Here is a 19,619-nt window from a genome sequence, read left to right as displayed (position 1 = left end):
AACCTGAAAGCCAACATAAATACTAAAATGAAACTAGATACCTTGTCAAACAGAAGCCACCAATGGCCTCTAATTAGAGAATGTGACAATCTCAAACTGCCAGAAGAGTCAAGCTAAGGTTTAATAATTCTATGAACCAAATGGATCTCTGTCTTTTGCACCTAGCTGACAAGAGCTTGCTGCCTATACTGAGGCACACTTCCCCAGATCTCTTCTGATTTTGAGTGTGGTCCACTGCATGAGTACTTTAGTGCTCAAATAAGTCTATTCAGTTTACCTAAAATTTCCTCTCTCTTTTAAGGTATTTTCATTTACTTTTTGAGAATGCTATGTACATATACAATGTATTTTGATATTTATCCCCTCTCCAACAATTCTCAGCTCCCCACCCCACACAATTTTTTTTTGTTTGTTTGTTTGTTTTTTTTTGTTTTTCGAGACAGGATTTCTCTATGTAGCTTTGGCATTTCTCCTGGCATTCGCTCTGGAGACCAGGCTGGCCTCGAACTCACAGAAATCTGCCTGCCTCTGCCTCCCAAGTCCTGGGATTAAAGGAGTGCGCCACCAACTCCCGGCCCCACACAATTTTTTAAATCTCAATAGACATTATTTATGATTTCTAAATATTTTCCTATGAACATTTAAAAATTAATTCTTCTGTATTCACATCTCAGAGTATTTGTAGTAATACAGTCTGACTAGCCAGACATGTAGTGTATGATCCAAGGGGGAAAATCAGGAGTGCGAGGCCAGTCAGAGTTACACAGACGCATACACGATCTCTCTCTCTCTCTCTCTCTCTCTCTCTCTCTCTCTCTCTCTCTCTCTCTCTCTCTCTCCCCCCGACCTCCCTCCCTCTTTCCCTCTCTTCCTCCCACCTCTCACACACACAGAAACCTCACAATGACTTTAGTATGTTTTCATTTCAAAGACATGTTACGTAGGTGAGATTAACAAGCTATCATTAATGCATATTTTGCCTTTTACTCAATCTCACTGACAGGGTATTAACAAGAAAGCACTAAGTAAGGCATGAGCAGTGCTCTGTGAATTCTCTTTGGGGTCCTAACAAGAATGAAGCAGAGAGTTAAAGAAATATGTCTGCATTAAGAAAGGAGGCAGAAGCACGCACAGGGGCAAATGAGCTCCATGAGTTTGAGGCCAGTCTGGTCTACACAGCAAGTTCCAGACCAGCAGACCACAGTGAGACTCAGTCTGTTAAAAAAGTTTATTTCTGAATTTTTACTAGCTTCTTTCACTAATAACTATTTTCATTAACACATTTATAGTCATGCTCTTTTTCACTTCTGTAAGCCATACACTTAAGACATACTTAACCAAAGAGTTTCAGAAAACAAATACCTTATGTTTAATGAATGCTTCAAAGAAGTAAAATCAAACATGAAATGAATGTCTGGGTCAAATAAATTATAACTAGTTTTTGTCCCATTGATTTTGCAATTAGTGATAAAGTTTTACTTAAACATTGGCAATAATTCTGCATGAGAGCATGTGTATTCATTTACTGCTTATGTCATTTACTGCTTAGTCATTGAGCTAATTTCACTAATTCATTTTGCATTGTTTTCACCAGTGTCAATTTTGCCTTTCATAGTCTCAATGAAAGCATGAACTGCAAAGGAAGAAAGGTACATGTCAGTATTTAAAGTACCTGGACCAGAAGTGTTATCGGACCACTTTTATCCACTTCTAATATTTCACCATTCTTTGTGCCAACTAAAATATGACCATGTCCTAATGAAATGGCACGTATAGATGGGTTATCTTCCAAGAGCAGACCTGAAATGGTAAAGGGAAAAGTTCTTGTAGGCATGAAGTTAAGGTAATTCCAGAATGTATATTTTCCACGGATGCTATTTGGGAGGTAAAAGTCACATTATGGTTTTCTTCTTTTCATATTTTAGAAACCCTAATGATGCACTATATTTCCTTTCAATTTGTTAATCTTAGAATAAGTGGAACAACAGAATTTCATTCTACCCAGATCCCACACGATCATTCTGACAACCACTTCTTTGCCTCATATATTAGCAAATCTTCTTCCTGTTCCCTTTAGGTTATTTATAAAATCCAAACCAGGAACTCTAATTCAGTGTAAGATATATCCCTTCATCCAGTGTGTCCTCGCTACCTGCAGGTCTCAATAACATACTGGCAAGCATGGCAGACCTAGCTTTTGCAATGCATCTTGTGTGAGGAGGTTATTAGAAAGGCAGGCTTTAAGAAGGCAAATTAAACTTCCTGAAGTGGGAAGTGAGGATGAAGTCATCTAGAATAAATCCTGTTTGAGATCTGAACAGTGAGCACATGGTTCTGTCACTGGAGGGAAGAACAGGCCTCAAGATTGGAGGGAGTGTGGCACAGTCTCTGAAACGAAGGAATTCGTACACACACACACACACACACACACACACACACACACACACACACAAAGACAATGAAAGACCCACATGGTTAGAGGGGAGGCCAGCACAGCTCTTTCCTTCCACTGTGGGTTCTCAGGTTGTCAGACTTGTGAGGTAAGCTCAAAATGCAGCCTGGCAACAAGCTCCCGAATGTTGAGTGTCACAGTTAGTACTTCATCAAGTATGTCACAGAAAGGAGGAGGGTGACTCTGGTATCATGTTAAGTGAGCTCTATTTAATTCTGATACTCGTCAAGAAGGGAAATATATTGCTTGTGTTCCACCTCAGTGGACGAGCATATTGATGAATAATTAGGCTTTTTCTGAATGATAGACTAAATACGAAGTCACCTTTGGATCCTGGGGCTAAATCAGCTCTTTTTATAGCATAGGTCTTGAGGCATCTTTCAAAGGAGTCATCCCAAAGGGCTACCACACCATCTTTTCCTCCGGTTACAAATCCCTATGAAAATAAGGGGTTCCAGTTAGTAAAGACCAAAATACGTCAAAAACAATTACCTGCTTTATATTGAAAAATGATAGAGAAACGAATGTAGACAAAAGTCACAGCTTCTGAATAACAGGGATTTAGCATCTGTTATAGCTCCCAAACATCAACACAGATCTATAGATATTTATAGTGATGAGAGGATAAGATGCCAAAAGAGTAGTTTCTCCAGTGGGTGATGAGCTACATCTGCCACTTTCAGCAGTCATACACCCTTCCAAAGCTTCCTACTTAAACATGGAAAAGAAGGAACAGCAACGGCACTGAATAGGATGTGATTATACAGAGACCACTTTGCAGGATGTTGAAACATAGCAGGGGCTTAATATAGCAAGCTTTTATTTTTCTTTCTTTCATAATGATAACTTGTGTGTGCATGAGAGACAGCCTAGAAAGGCTAGGTCAGAGGACAACTTTCCACCATGGGTTTCAGGGGCTGAACTCAGGTTGACAGGGCATTTCAGAATCCCTTTTGTGCTCCCCCCCCCTTTTTAAGCAAAACTCTGATTATAGCCCAGGCTAGCCTCAAACTTCCAATCCTCCTGAGTGCTGAGATTATAGACATGAGCCATCACCTCTAGCAAAAGCTTTTTTTTTTTATTTTACTTTTAGATAGGATCTCATATAGTTCATGCATCCTTGAACTAGTTATTCATCCAAAGATTCATCTTCTGAGTGCTGGGGTTACAGGCATGCGCTACTATATGACATTTAAAACATGTTTTTAAGCAGAATACCTATCTCATATATTTAGGAATTTGGAAAGACAGAAAAACACAGACTACAGTTGGGTAGCAAAGCCAAGTAGAAAGCAGTGCTCCTCTCATGATAACTATGATAACTATATTTAACTTAAAATTACCCTAGGTTACTTACTTTCTCCAATGCATGCATACTGAACACTGGCCCATCGTGGGCTTTAACTGTTTTTACAAGAAAGACATCTCTCCAGATGCACACATCTCCTGTGGATGTTCCAGAAAAAGCCATTTCCTCGGTCCATCCGTACACTGCACACATCATTGTGTCATTTTTCCCCAGAGTGCCTATGTAGCCTTTTCTTCCAATTAATCCTCCCCCTGATTCATTAAAAAAAAATGCCCATAGTTACAAAAGTATAGACCTGGGGGGAAAATAGCATGAGAATCCAGTTTAACCTCATGCTTAACGTATTCCTTCAACTAATAATCTGCCTAAAACTATGCACATAAGAAGTTAGGTAATACTTAAAGAAAACAGGTAATTATTTTTACTTGCCTAATGAACTCTGTGGATCTGACCTCTGAAAATATGGAAGACTGAAAATGCATATCAAACCTTATCCATTTATGATTCTGTTCCAAGGCTATGAGATGTCTAACAAAACTTAAGTTTCCTTAACATTTTTCAATGTTACTCAATTACAATTTTAAGGTATGTACTTACGTTCTTTTTTAATTTTTTTATAATTGAAGGGAGTCTGTGACAAGTTATTTTTTTATGTGTATGTGTATTTTGCCTGCATGTATACCTATGCACTGCATACATGCAGTACCCAAGAGATGCAGAAGAGGGCATTGGATCCCCTACCTGTGAGAGAATTAAACTTGGGTCCTTAGAAGAGTAGCAAGTGCTCTCAACCACTGACCCATCTCTCCAGCCCCTTAGTATTTACTCTCTTTAAATCTCTTATTTCAAACAAACATGAGGTGAGGTGTGTGTGTGTGTGTGTGTGTGTGTGTGTGTGTGTGTATGTGTGCTCAAGTGTTACTTAGTAGGCATTTTCAATTCCAAGTGACTGATATGGCCAAATGAAAAGCTTATTTAAATTTATGGGAATGAAATCTTAAATTCTATTTCACTTTATAACTGTATTACTTATGATTTACTGAGTCTCTGGTACAGCATTCAATACAAATCTGAAACACGAGTTCATGCCCCATATAGTTCACAACTTGGAAGTCAGGTGAACTTGGGAAATGTCATCCCAAAGTTTGTTGTTTTCTGATGTTTCACTTCTCACACTTAAGCATCTTCTCTGGAAGGTTTCAGTTGACTGAGACTTCAATGCCACATTGCTGACATAAATACACTATCCTATTTGAAAAAGAGGTGTTTTATGTTAAAATATGAGTTCATTTTATATTTGTGATTTATAGTCACAAATGATTAAAGAAACAGAGTGTTTCTATATTACTTTATAGCATGCAAGGCATTTTTGCAAAATTTTTCAATTTTAGTTTAGACAATAAAGCATGTCTTTAACAAAAGAGAGAAATCTGTACATCAACGAACTAATAGGAAGGTTAAAACATCTTTGTTTAAAATGTACCCAGACAAGAGCATCCCTTAAAAATGAAACCTTTTCTTTTTGGCGGTGGGGATTAAACCAGAGCCTGAGAAATGCCAGGAATGCATTCTACCTCTGACCTATGATCCCCTCCCACTCATAAGGTTATATTGGATTAGGTTTATAGAAAGATGTAAAATAACAGTTACATTTTCAGCATAGTCCTTTGTTTAGTTTTCCTAAATACTAAGACCTTAATATCACTATCCCTTTGTCAAGACTAAGAAACCATTATTTACACAGTGCTATTAACTGAACATCAGGCCTTATTTATATTTCAGATTTTCTAAAAATTTTCCTTTTCTATCCCTGGATCCAGTCCTGCATACCAATTGTACTTAGGTAAGTTATTTGAAAAGTAATGCTTCCTAGCATTTTAAAAGAGTTAAAGAAATGTTTTCTTACCTGCTCTACGCCAAAATTTCATGTGTTTAATCCCGGCTGTAATTAGTTTATCAGGCACATAGGGATTCATCTTCACAACAAAAATCTTATCTTTACTGCCTCTGAAATAAACCAGAATGTTTTAGCTCTGCAGAGAATCCATCCCAAGACAACTCACATCCTAGCTAGAGTCCTCCACCTACTAGACAGTTGTTTCCTGCTGGTCTCTGATATTCAGGCTGTGAAATCATTCATTTATACATTTGTCACTTTTTAAGCATGTTAACCCTGCTCAGCAGGTTCTCCAGACAATAGGACAGTGAAAATAGAACTTCATTTCGATAGTACCCATGAGACCCACTGTACTGTACCCAGGGAAAACTGTCTGTGACAGGAATGAGTTAGAGAAATTTTAAAATAGTAATTCATTACAACTTCACATACCTTCCTTTTATTACATTTATTTATTTTGGGGGAGAGTTGTTCATGCCACAGTATGTGTTTCAGAGTGGTAGGACAATGTGCAGGGATCACTTCTCCCCTTCCACCACATAGGCCCTGGTGATCAAACTAAGATTACATCTGGTGCCTCTACACACTGAGCCATCTTACCAGCCCCTCAAAGTTCCTTTGAATCTACTGTGTCCTTAGATATCATCTCTATACTCTGCAAAAGCATGCATATTTTTAAGTACTTTACCATCTCCCTTTGAGGGAGTGACAAACTAAAATGTAGCCTCTGACACTGTTTACTTACCCTTTAAAGCACTGTTAGTCTTTTATTATAAAATAAATCAGGCTCAGTTTGGAAAATAGAAATGAAGAAAAATACTAGAAAAACAACATACAATTTCTTTTTTGATATATGTACGTCTTTTTCCAATTAAATATATGAGCATTTTACCATGCTTCCCAGTTGGTATATAATAAGCTCTTAATAGAGTATACTCTTTGTAATGGTAAATTGAAATAATAATTTCCAATGTTTTATTAAGGCACATTAAGGCTCACAGGGGTTAAACCTACAAAAAATAATAACCATTAATCTTTTAGCTTTACTATATTTATTTAAAGGTAATAAAAGTAATAAAAGCTGATAATCACAAAAATCTCACATATTAGCTTGACTTCAAAAAAGTGAAGCACATGGTAACATTAGTGTTTTACCAACATGGTAAGGGTTCTTCCTACCTTGTCACTGACAGTTTCTCCCCTTTCTTCCAGTCCCACAATACAATGGTGTGGCTGTCATCTATTCCAACGGAAGCCAGGCGTTTCCCATCAGCTGTGAAAACCAAAAAGATGAGATTCTGAAGTCAAAGCCATCTAATTAATGGGTTTTCTAGAGCCACAGGCTCTCATTCAAATCTCATGTCTCGAATGCTGCATTCTTGGCCCCCACTGTGATGATGTAAGCTGGAAGACCAGTTAAGATATGGTCCTGGCCCTGAACATCGGTGACAGTTAGGAGGCAGGAGTAGTCTATGGGGCCTCTGGCAGTGGAACCGGTATTTATCCCTAGGGCACAAATGGACTTTGGGAGCCCATTCCCCATAGAGGGTTACTCTTTCAGCCTAGTGATTTAAAAAAAGAAAAAAGATAAGGGATATGGGCCTGGTGTGAAGGGATTAAACTGCTGGGTGCTCTGCCCTAAGAAAGGTATAATACCCTCTCAGGAAGAGCTAGCTGTACTGTAATGGTTGTTATAATAAAAATCTCACTGGGCTATGGTGAGTTAATAGTTTAATCCTTTAATCCCAGCACTCGGGAGGTAGAGGCAGACAGATCTCTGTGAGTTGGAGGCCAGCCTGGTATACAAGGCAAGTGCCAGGACAGCTAAGGCTACACAGAGAAATCATGTCTAGAAAAACCAAAAAATTAAAAAAAAAATCTCTCTGGCTTCCTTTTGCACTTACTCCTACCACAATGCTATCTGTTAACCTGTGACGCAGCCAAGAGACTCTTCCTCTACGCAGAACCAACAGAGTTTCCATAACTAAGCTATTCAGGTCTCTGTTTTTATTATTATCCACCTTAAGGTGTTTTGTTATAGCAACAGAAAATTGACTAATATGTTACAGCACTATATTTACAACTTGAAAAAGTAATGACAAATGTTAGGCATGTATACATCCATGAAAAGAACGAAATTTAGAAGAGAGTGGGTATAATGGTTCTTAGTTAAATTTTAGTGTGGTGGTGTGTGTGTGTGTGTGTGTGTGTGTGTGTGTGTGTGTGTGTGTGTGTGTGTGTGTGTGTGTGTGTGTGTGTAAGTCAAAGGACAACTATATGAAGCTGGTTCTCTCCACCCACCTTTATATGAGCTCTAGGGATTGAACCCATATTGTCAGTAACTTAAGTTACTTTATGTATTCATTAGGTTGAGACGAAGAAGGCATGGGGTGGGTGATGAGATCGATCTGCAGTCCGTAAGGCTAAGGTTTCTTTATTCAGATAAACATCATCCCAAACGCAAGCCAGAGCATGCCAGGGGCAGCAAGGCAGCCAGGCCAGAGAGAGGGGCCAGAAAGAAGGGCTATTCACGTGTGTGTGTGTGTGGTCCCTTAAGAATCGTTCCCATGTCAGCTTAGACCTTCCCTGACCACGCCCTCACGGGCATGTCCCAGCACACCTGTCCAAGCTACTAGGAGGCGGGGGTACAGTGTCTCCCTACAGGTGGGGGTTGGTAAATGTATAAAATGATGGATATCCTAAATATCCTCTGAGGTGATTATTTTATAATATATGCTTGTATCAGAACATCATACTAGGGCCTGGGGGTATAGCTCAGTGGTTGAGCACTTGTTTGGTATATGTAAAGCCTTAGGATCCATTGCTGACACCACACACACTAATCACCCTACACCCATAAATATAAGTCATTATTATAGGTCAATTAAAAATAAAGCCAAAGTCTGTGTTAAGAAAATAAGAAAGGAAAAGAAAATAGATCTAATTAAATTCATTGTTAACTCTACTGTGACATAAAAACTCAGTGACTATGAAAAGTTCATAAAATGAAAACATCTAGGTACAGTTCACTGTCACTAACATGGCTAGTTTTAGTGAAGGCCAAGTTCCAGTCATCACCATTAGCAAACAACTATATTAACTATTGTAGCAAATGACTGTTATGACATACTGACAGAAGTACATGTGCTTTCAGGTTGTAAGTCAAACCGTAAGAGAACCTTTTGCACTCTGCCTCACTTTTGCAAATCTTAATTAGTTGTTCAATGCTACCACTGATGTTTTTATAGTTGATCCACTCGGTCTGCTTTATATTTTCTTGTTTCTTGACTATTAGTATTCTTGAAAATATATGTGTATATATGTCACCCCCCACAATTCTCACTTATGGATAACTGACTTTGGTTAAGGCAGCAAAACCATAATATACACTTCTCCAATAAAAAATTTTCTTTCAATCCACACACCAGGTTTCACTGCAGGTATATCTGTGGTTACTAAACTGATGGCACAAACTAAACTTGTAAGATGAACTGAAGTTGCTACTTAATAGAGACATCTAGAAAACATTCTCATTTCATTCACCCTAAACATTTTCAAAGTTTATTTTAAAGCTGTAAAAGATTAACATAAAAATTTGTCCAAAGGAAGGTACACATTACATGAGTAACTGTGATAGTTTTAAGGTATTTTACACAAAGCCATTTTTTATGCTGATAAGTAACACTGATTTAAACACTATATAAAAGACAGAAGAGTCTTACCTGAGAAATCAACTGCACAGACGCCATACTGGTGGTAGCCCTTTAATATAGACAATGGTTTAATGGTTTCTGTGTCCCATATGTGAATTGAGGGATCTCTACCTACCTGGTAAAGATATAATTATAAAAGCCATTGTAAACAATTTTTTTATATCTGTTAAAAGGAAATAAAACAGTTATATAGCCTTTATTTGTCATGGAAATTTATCAAGTTAAAAACAAAGAGAAGAGTACAAACAAAAAAAAGGAGTTACTGTTTTCATTAACATTTCTGCAAACTCTAAGAAGGGTTGAGGAGAACAGAGTGAAGAGATAACCAAGGAAAATGATACAAATTTGTGAAAACAAACATGTCACGGTATGAGCCATTATTTTACTAACTAAAAACAGTCTAAAATGTTAGTTAAGGGGACTGAGGTTGTGGCTCATGGACACAAGCACATGCTTAGTATATATACAGCCCATGGTTCAATACCCTGGACAAAACAAAAGCAGGTAATAAATCTGGGTATAGTGTCTCAAGGAATATTACAGAATTACATATGACTCCTACTCTTCCCACAATTCATCAACAACAACAATAAATGATTACTAAGTACCTATCTGTTGGCAGGAATACCGTGATTGGCACTCTTGAGTATTACGGCATTCAGATAACTTTTGTAAACTCCTTAGAAAAACAGGACATTCAGAACACATGGTACTATATACTTAATGAGAAGAAAACAACTTTCTGGAAAAGACTTTGTGAAACAGATAACACATAATAGAGCTATGACTTCGCAAAGTGCATATCTTAGATGAAGAGAAACAAGCAAGAATATTCTAGATTAGAATACTGGTATAATAAAAAAAAATTTAGGAAGGGTTAAAGCACTAAGCATGTATATGAAACCAAAATGGACAATAGCACTCTGACATTGTTTTCCTATCATGGTATATTTTTATTGGTGCGTATTATCCAAAATAATAGAATCATGACATTTTTACACATATGTAATGCACTTCTGAGCACAGTCACCCTCCCCTTACTGGCTCTTGCTTCCATTCCCAATTCCCCTGTTCTTCCCAGAACGTAACCCTTTGATTTGCAAACCCCCCTTTAAAATCTAGACTAAGGGGACTTGTGATGGACACATTAAAATCTATACTATGGTTTAGTGTTAAGCCTGATGACCTCAGTTCAATCCCTGGAAACCACGTGGTAGAAGGAAAGAGCCAACTCTTGTGAATTGCCTCTAAACTCCATATGTGCATGTGCAAATGCACACACAAATTCATGCACACACGAATGCATACACACACACACACACACACACACACACACACACACACACACACACACACACACCATAAACAAATGTAAAATCTAGATTCTAGGGACTTGGGGAGATGGTCCAGTGAGTAAGAACACTAGTTCTGCAAGCATGAGGATCTGAAGATCTAATATGAACCCCTAGTATCTATGTATAAAGCCAGGACTGTTGTCTGTGGCTGTAACCTCAGCACTGAGGAGCAGAGATGGTAGATCTCAAGAGCTCACTGGCTAGCCACTGGAGCCAAGAAAGCAAGTTTCCCATTCAGTGACAGCCCCCTCAGTCTCCATCCTTTGCTTGGAGGGTTCAGAGCATTTACACTTGGGGTTATTAAAGAGTGTGTACTGAGTTCTTCACCTTAGAAAGTTTCTGGAGAACCAATTCAGTAATGCTTGATTTGTAACTGTCATTTGTTTACTCTTCTAGTAAGGTTCACTCTTTCTGGAACTTGTATGCCTGTGTTTATCTTTCTTTGTGTTCTTTAGTTGAACTTTTACCTCTCCGGATTCCCTATGTTCTGCCTTCCTTTCTTTGTTACTCTACCTCTTCTCATTCACAGAAGAAACTTCAAACACACTTTCTTACCTACCCACCCACCGCCATTCTTCCCATCCCATTCATCTTTAACTTGGTGCTATAGATTGGATCTCCAGTCCATGGCTGCTATCAGGAGTGGTAGAACCTTTAAGACATAGAGCCTAGTGGGAAGAAGCTCAGTCACTTGGAGTATCACCTCAAAGGTACACTAAGACTATGGCTCATTCCTATATTTGTCTGCTTCACAGCCAGCAGGGCAGAGCATGTGTCCCATTGGGCCCAAAGGCAACAAAGCCAGATAACCACTGAAACTCCTGAAGCTGAGAAGCAAGGTAAATCTGTCCTCTGAATGAAATGTCTGAAGTAAATTTTTCCATAGCAACAGACATGAAACCAACCTACTTGGTTATGATGCTCACTCATGCACAAGTAATCTAGAACTATAATTAACTATAAAGATATATATATATATATATACATAAAATACACATATATCATATAATATATAAAATACATATTTTATATAAAAAGCAACTCCTGAAAATACAATGATAGAAATCAATTATACTTGACACTTTTTAATACAAAGGTATAACAAAACAGCACTAAATCAGCCACTGCCTCACTAAGTTATTCATCTAAACATTATTAGTGGTTTTTACATTTTACCTGGCCTCTACAAGTTTTGTTACTTTTGATAGTTTTATAGCACGACTTCTGCCTAATCCTCCAGTTTCCTTCATTTTTTATCATGGTTTTCTTCATAACTTTGCCACCTGTTATTTAAATATAAACCTTCAAGATTCCCCCTCTGAATATCCAGGTACATTTTTCTAAGTTTTTACCTGAAATAATTTACTTTCTGTTTCCATTATTAAATCAGCAAATGTCTCCCAAGCCCCTCTGTTTTTTTTTTTTAATATATACATTCAAGACCTACATTTTCAACTGGCTGTTGATCACTGCAGGCATTGCATTGGAGTGACGATGGATGGTTCAGACTAACATTCACTGAGGAATGACTTACATGACAGACACTGCCCTACAGTCCTCACAAAGTCGGGCTTATTTATCAACCATCACAACTCCTTAAGTTTGGCACCAATAGTATCCTTACTTTAAAAACAGGAAACAGAGACACATGGAGAATCCAGAATTTGCTTATAGATAATAAATAAAGGCACTTGGATTCAAACAGAAAATTCAGTCTGGCTGAGGAATATCTAGTACTATAGTAGTGTGCTTGGAGGCACCTCATTTCAGGGGTCTAGGCATCTGTGACAGCTGGTGCTCTATCACTGTGATAGAACACATAGGAGATAATCAACTTATTTTGACTCACAGTTTTTTAAAGATTTCATTCCAAGGTTCCTTGGCACTTTTGCCTTTGGCTATTAAATACTGACAGGTTGGGGTGAAAGTAAACTAAATAAACATTAAGAAGGTAGTACAGTTCTTAAGTACAGTAAGAATCTACAAACAATGCTTTGCCTCCTTCTTTATGAATACCCATAAAAAAGGTATCTTGGCACTGGTAGGTGGCAATTGAAAGATAAAAGACATGGTCATTCTGTGTTATACAGCATTTTGTTAAGTAATTACTTATATTGCTTTAGTCACTCAACCTAAAAAAATCAGGTTTGGGGGCTTGAGAGATGACTCAACAGTTAAAAACACTGACTGCTCTGCCAAATGACCCATCTTTGATTCCCAGCACCCATTCAGAGGCTCACAACCATCTGTATCCAGGGTATCTTTTACTCTTTTCTAGACTCCATGGGTATTGCATGCACATGGTGCACAAACATTTATGTAGGCAAGACATCCATACACATAAAAATAAATCTCAAAAACTAGTTTTTGAAAAGGTTGCCTATCTGACTTATGGTCACATGCTCTTTTAAAGGGACTTACCTGGCCTGTGGCCACATAGTCCTTCAAAGGATGAATAGCCAGACACAGAATATCATCATCATGGCCCAGGTAAAAACGCTGTGTGTTCTGTTGTCTATTATATATGACACCCACTGCTGCCACATGGTACACAATTTCACCAATTTGAGTGTAGAAAAGATTACTTCGACAGTCATAACCTCTGTAACTAATGCAGAAAATAAATCATGTACAATGCATTTTAATCTTTCATCTGCTCAATATATAACATACAGAGAAGTAGGTATCATTCAGATCCTCTAATTTCGGGTCTAAAAGGAACTGAATAGTTAAAGGAAAATGCCAGTTTCTTAGACTTTACATACTTTATGAGTTTCTTTGGCTACAAATAGCTAGAGATAGGCTAAGGTGTTAATGAATGAAGTCTGGTACAGAAATTTCTATATTCTAGTATTTGCAAAAACACTATTAAGTTTGTATTCTACAAAGTAAAACCACTTCCTTTTATACACAATATGGTAAGGAATGAATACATATTTTTATTCAAATATTTCTAAAAGTAAATATTATTTATAGGGGAAGGGAATGACACCTGGGGTGGGGATGGGGAGAACTGAGAAGAAGGTTTCAAACACTACTTTGTTATGCACATTGTTGACCCGTGACAATGTAATACATGTTCCAACAGTAACTTTAAGCAATCAATTAAAATATACAAATATTTTACAGATAATTAAAATGGTTAATACAATCCCATCAACGACAACCTTGCTTTGTGCTTCAAAGAAGTCCAGTTCATTCAACACAACCAGATAAAAATATTATCTATTTTAACACTGGAAGGGAAATACTTTTTTAAGATTTATTTTATTTATGTGTGTATGTGTCTGTGTGTGTGTGTGTGTGTGTGTGTGTGTGTGTGTGTGTGTGTGTGTGTGTATCTATCACATGGAGGGAACAAAATTCAGGTCCCATGGAAGAGCAGCAAACCTTCCTAACCACCAAGTAATCTCCCTATCGCTAGAAATACTTTTCAAGTATAAATTCTTTTCAAAAAGTATTACCAGTCTGGTGAGAAAATGCATGCTTGCCATGAGTAAAAACGTATTACTGTGGAGCTAAAATGTGAGGCCTCCAAAGGATGCCAGATACTAAGAACAACTAGCTAACTATCAAATCCTAAATATTCATACAATATGGACTCAGAAAATTCCAATGTAGTCACATTGTAGGAGAGATAATTACCTCCTTCATTTTTAAAGGTGTCATGTCCACTTCTATGAATGTAGTATCAAACTTTCAAGAGACAGTTTTTTAGAAATTTAATCAAGACTTTGATAGTGGCTCACTGTGTGCCAGACAATGTTGTCCATCATCACTGGCATTGCTTACTTATTCCTCACTGCAACATTTTTAGTCAGGCACCAATTTGAAGATAGGGAAACAAAGGCGTAGCAAGGTGGGGTGACTTGCCAAGCTATTAAGTGTAAACTAAATTCAAACATACAAGTGAAAAATAGTATTTTATACCCATGAATGAAGTGTAATCGAATACTATTTCCTGGAGCACGTTCTCTTCGTTTAGAAGTAGCACTTTTCTGTTTTTCTTTGCATTGTTCTTTAAGCTGAGGTAGATCTTCTTTGTAAACCTTAAAAATGTATATACATAGGAATACGATTAAGGTAGTTATTAATAAATATGCTCGTATACTCAATATAACTTTCAGATGCTGGTACGAGAATACTTTGTAAAATTTGTATTCCAAGAACTTTTATACTTCTTAAGGAAACACTTCAAAGGGAATGTGGTGGTCAATGGTGACAAAATTCTACAGGCAAACAGAATGCAGACTTGCTTAGTACATCAAACATTTAATACAAAAGAACATTTTATACAAGTGTGCTATCTTCAACGGGGGTGTGGGTGGGATTACTGGAGAAGTTGAAGCCATAAAAATTCACAATAGATAAAAGTAGCAGAATCAAGACAAAGAAACTACACTTTTGGCAACATCATAGGCTACTGGGGCATTACCTGCCGGTGGTAAGTAAGCTGTGTCTCTTGCTCAATCTCAGAATCCAGTTCTGGAACATCAGATAGATCTGAATCTGATTCATCACTATTGGACTCAGCCAGACTTTCTGTGAGTTTTTAAAAAATGAAAAATCATTTGTTTAGAGATTAACTTTCAAAACAACAATGTAAACTTAATAATAAAGAGGGCACTGTTAACCTGACATGGAAACAAAGAATAAAATGAAATTACCTATTCAGGGGACACGGATGTCAGTAAACTATACTACAGATTATCTTCCTGTCCACTCACTGCAAACTCAATAGCTCCTTTAAATCCCTCCACTGGTTCCCCAACGACAGCTACACCAAATTGAAATGTCTATGTAGATTCAAGTGAATATAACCCACAATCAACATTAAAAATACTACACACAATAGGTGAACTGACATTTTTTGTTTCTAAAAATATACAAAAATCTAGGAACCCATATCTCTGAGATGAAAGATTAATTTCTGGTATTGCTAACAGAACTATTGCTTCCCTCATTGGACAAATTAAATTCCAACCCAAATACTTCACATGGGATACTCTGTGACACCCGACTTTAAAGATATACGCCTTTTTTAACAGGAAATTTCTGCTATTAATAAGCTTTAATGGTAAAATCATTAATTTGAAGCTATGAATGTGGAAGCTGCTTAAGCTTACCTTGGGGTGCTATGTGAAGAGCATCTTTTAATTTTCTTTCAGGAATAAATTTCCACTGAAAGACAGAGTGATCAGCTCCACCAATAGAAATAACCCACTGATAATCATGTGACCATCTGACATTAGTAACGTGAGCTGAATGGCCAATATATTTTCTAAACTTGGCCCCTATAACAAAAATATATCTTTAAATTGATAAAATCCAATATACAAAAATAACACAACAACTACTTTATCCAAACTATTATAACATCACACCATTATCTCAAGTATGATCAGATGAGAAAATGATTTTAAATGATTAGCTAAAAGTGAACAAATGGATGAACCGAGGGGTGCAAATATTTCCTTTATACTGATTTTACAATATATTTTGGTAGGAACCACAAAAAATGCACAGTCTAAATTCCTACTGTTTTGGACACTATGCACCTTGGAAACAGGACTTGAAGAGATAGAGCTGGATCTGACCCAAAACCCTTCTCTTTGATGACTAGCTTTCGTAATACCAGGAGGTGCTCCACATGTGCCAAAGGAGGCAAGCTCAACAGCCCTACCGGCTGGGACACCTGTGAACTACAAGAATGATCATCACAGTAAAAGAACTGTAAAACTGTAAGAACGATCATCCCTAAGGAGCAATAGTGACACCTATCTTGGCTGTAACCAACAGCTATAGAATTGGACTTCATTCAGGCCTGCTCAGTAGGAGAGTAATCATGCCTGGTCCTGAAAATCTAGCCAACAATCTATGGCTTCTGAGGTCAAGTAAGTGGTAAGTAAACTGTGCCATAGAGTTCAGAATTCAGGTCATACAGTTCAGAGAAATTACTACTGTCACCTCCCTAAACTAGTGTAATTCCTAACTAAAGTCTAATTACGTATCCTTATACCCACCGTAGCTTCCAATCCTCATCTAAGAAGCTTCTTTTGCAGCAAAGATTATTACAGAAAGCCACAGCTGGTCAAAAATCAGAGGGCAACTGACTATGGGGAGCCCAGTCCCAACTGATAGATGGACAACACAATCCTTACACCTCAGGCACAGGGACTGTTGTAGAAAAACTGTAAGAACCCTGTAAGACTTCTTGCAGGGAAGCTACACCCATGAAATCTCAATAATATGGCTGCTTAAATAATACCTGAACAATGACAAAGCTAGATGACATGCCAAAGTAGATGGGGGCAGGGGAATCCAGTGTGGTCCCACCCCTAGAAGAAGAGTTATAGGTAATTACAAATTACTGACAGAGGGAGAATTAGTCTTCCTCAGAGATGAGCACCCTAATCTTATCCAATCCCAAGAGGTCAGCCGTACAAAAACATACAAACCACAGCTGTCTAGGTGTATATAATAATTAAGAAGGTAAAGAATTTGAAAGGGGAGTCGTGAGAGGCATGGGAGAAAGGGGGCTGGAGTAGATAGTTCGGTGGTACATCATTTGCCTAATGTGTGTCAGTCCCTGGCTTTGAGCCCCATTAGCACAAAAATAAATATAAAGCAAAACAAATGAACAAAACAACATACTCTGTATAATAAAAATCTATGAGAAAGTTATAAAAATTAGTCCGAGAAACAAGAATTTATTTTAAAAACTTTTAGATCTATTTGTGTATATGAATGTTTTTCCTTGTATGTATGTCTGTGCACCATGTGCATGCCTGGTGCCCACAGAGGTCAGAAGAGGATGCTGTATTCCCTAGGAACTGAAGTTATGGGGAATTGTGAGCCACCGTGTGGATGCTAGGAATTGAGCCTGGGTTCCCTGCAAGAAAAACAAGTGTTTTTAATTGCCAAGTCTTCTCTCCAGCCCTAAAACCAATTATTTCTAGTCCAAAGGATTATATTAAGAATTCTATAGGAGCTAGGGCTATAGCTCAGAGGCAAAGCTTGTGCAAAGCCATGGGTTTAAACCACAGTACCAGAAATAAACAGGAACAGAACAATGTAACTGCCAGTACTTCTTACTGTCTATGATAAATCAATATCTTAAGTGGTGGGCTTAGATATCACATCTTTCGTAAAGTGACTCTCATACACCAGGACCAAACAGGGTTTCTTCCACTTGCTTTAAGAATTCGGTGATTACTCTCTTGTGCTTATACTGGTTACACTGAAATATAACAGTCTACTAGCTTTGCTAACTCCTTCAATAAACTGTAAAGTCTTTTAAATTGAGGTAGTATCTATATATTCCTAATGCCTGGTGCACCGCAAACATATATTTGAAAAGGAGAGAGTAAAGAAAAAAGAAAAAAGATTGTATTCCCCCTTGCTCTGTCTCTATACCTGCACTGGACTGCTGGGATATAAATGGTGGAGGAAGGGCACAAGCCTGACTGCCACTGCAATTCACAGAGGAAGAGGTACAATACAGCTTGGAAGCCATCAGAACTGAAAGCAGAGACTGCAGTTTGAGCATTGGTCTAATTACTTAAAAGTACAGGATCTGAATCTGCCATTTTAACGTCTTTTAGACTATGCTACAGGAAATGATATATTTTAAAAAGTAAAAGAAAATATTTTAATAAATAAAACAAAACAAAACAGTTTATGGTAAAAGGTATTGGTCAGTTAGGACCAGCATCTCAAAGCCAAGATTTATCAAAGTTAGAATGGTCATAGAAGCTTTCTTAATTCCTGATGAGGATAAAGAAACACATGGAAATACTTATATTTATTTCAGTGACTTGATTTCTAAATTTGTTTTAATGTTTAGTTTCATTGAAACAGTGAATCTAATGGATTACAATTCTTCAATAAGTAATAGCAACATGGTGGTAGAGTTTTTTTCCTTTTAATTGTGTTTAATTACCTTTGAACTTTTGGTATTAAATATATGGGACTATCTTTCTGGCCTTCACTAAAATCTTCAAATAAGAAACTCTTCCAAGCTCACTTTGGCAGCACTAAAACTAGGACAATGCAGAGATTAGCACAGATCCTGAACAAATTCACAAAGCAGTATGTATTTTTTTTCCTGTTGTTGCTTCATTTAACATAGTGATTCTCAAACTTCCTAATGCTGCATGCAACCCTTCAATACAGTACCTCATGTTGTGGTGACCCCCAACCATAAAATTATTTTCATTGCTACTTGTAATTTTGCTACCTTTTTGAACCACAATGATCTGTATTTTCTGATGGTCTTAGGTGGCATGTGTGAAAAGCTCTTTAGAACCCCAAAGGGGTCAGGACCCACAGGTTGAGAACCATTGCTATGACAGACCAGAACAGCTCACACCATAGTATATTTCCTGTTTTTAAGAACCCCTCCCTTTTTTAATGTTGAGAAAAATTTTCAGTCACTGTTCAATAAGAACTAGGATTCAGAGGGTCATCCTGGGATTTTTGTTTGCATGTATTTGCAGAGTGTAAATAAATAAGCACTCTTATTTACATATCCATCCCCCCATTCCCTCACCTCTCATCCTCCCATGCTCCCCACCAATGCCTCCAACCCACCCCCACCCTCCCCCCAGGGATAGTGAGGCCCTCCACTGGGATCCGTCAAAGTCCTTCACATCATTTGGGGGAGGGTCCACGCCCTCCTTCCTGTATCTGGGCTGTAATAATATCCCTCCATGGATATATTTTTAAAATGCTTATATTAACTGTTTTTTTAAGTATTCACCAAAACTAAAACATGGGTAATAACCCATGTTCATGAGATTTCATCATCATTATGAACAATCTAAGAAATCACATCAGGGGATCTCCTGGCATGGGGACTACATGTAGTTATACTCGCCCCCAGCGAACCAAG

General features: G+C 37.6%; 1 protein-coding gene across 4 annotated transcripts in view; it reads right to left on the bottom strand.

Annotated features, from left to right (window-relative positions):
* The window catches only part of Eml5 (EMAP like 5), a 112,910-nt gene that overhangs the window by 51,011 nt on the left and 42,280 nt on the right, over positions 1–19,619 (bottom strand). For all 4 annotated transcript variants that reach the window (XM_027419615.2, XM_027419617.2, XM_027419613.2 and 1 more), the window contains exons 11-20: positions 15,853–16,020; positions 15,162–15,268; positions 14,657–14,775; positions 13,148–13,334; positions 9,381–9,486; positions 6,838–6,931; positions 5,668–5,768; positions 3,810–4,012; positions 2,777–2,888; positions 1,673–1,800 (exon numbers count right to left, since the gene is read on the bottom strand). In XM_027419615.2, coding sequence (XP_027275416.1) covers positions 1,673–1,800; positions 2,777–2,888; positions 3,810–4,012; positions 5,668–5,768; positions 6,838–6,931; positions 9,381–9,486; positions 13,148–13,334; positions 14,657–14,775; positions 15,162–15,268; positions 15,853–16,020 — 1,325 coding nt within the window. The remainder of the gene's footprint in view (positions 1–1,672; positions 1,801–2,776; positions 2,889–3,809; positions 4,013–5,667; positions 5,769–6,837; positions 6,932–9,380; positions 9,487–13,147; positions 13,335–14,656; positions 14,776–15,161; positions 15,269–15,852; positions 16,021–19,619) is intronic.

The sequence above is a fragment of the Cricetulus griseus genome, chromosome 5, assembly GCF_003668045.3.
Source record: "Cricetulus griseus strain 17A/GY chromosome 5, alternate assembly CriGri-PICRH-1.0, whole genome shotgun sequence".
NCBI lineage: Eukaryota > Metazoa > Chordata > Mammalia > Rodentia > Cricetidae > Cricetulus > Cricetulus griseus.
The sequence above is the reverse complement of the archived record's forward strand: the minus strand, read 5'-3'. Positions and strand labels throughout refer to the sequence as shown.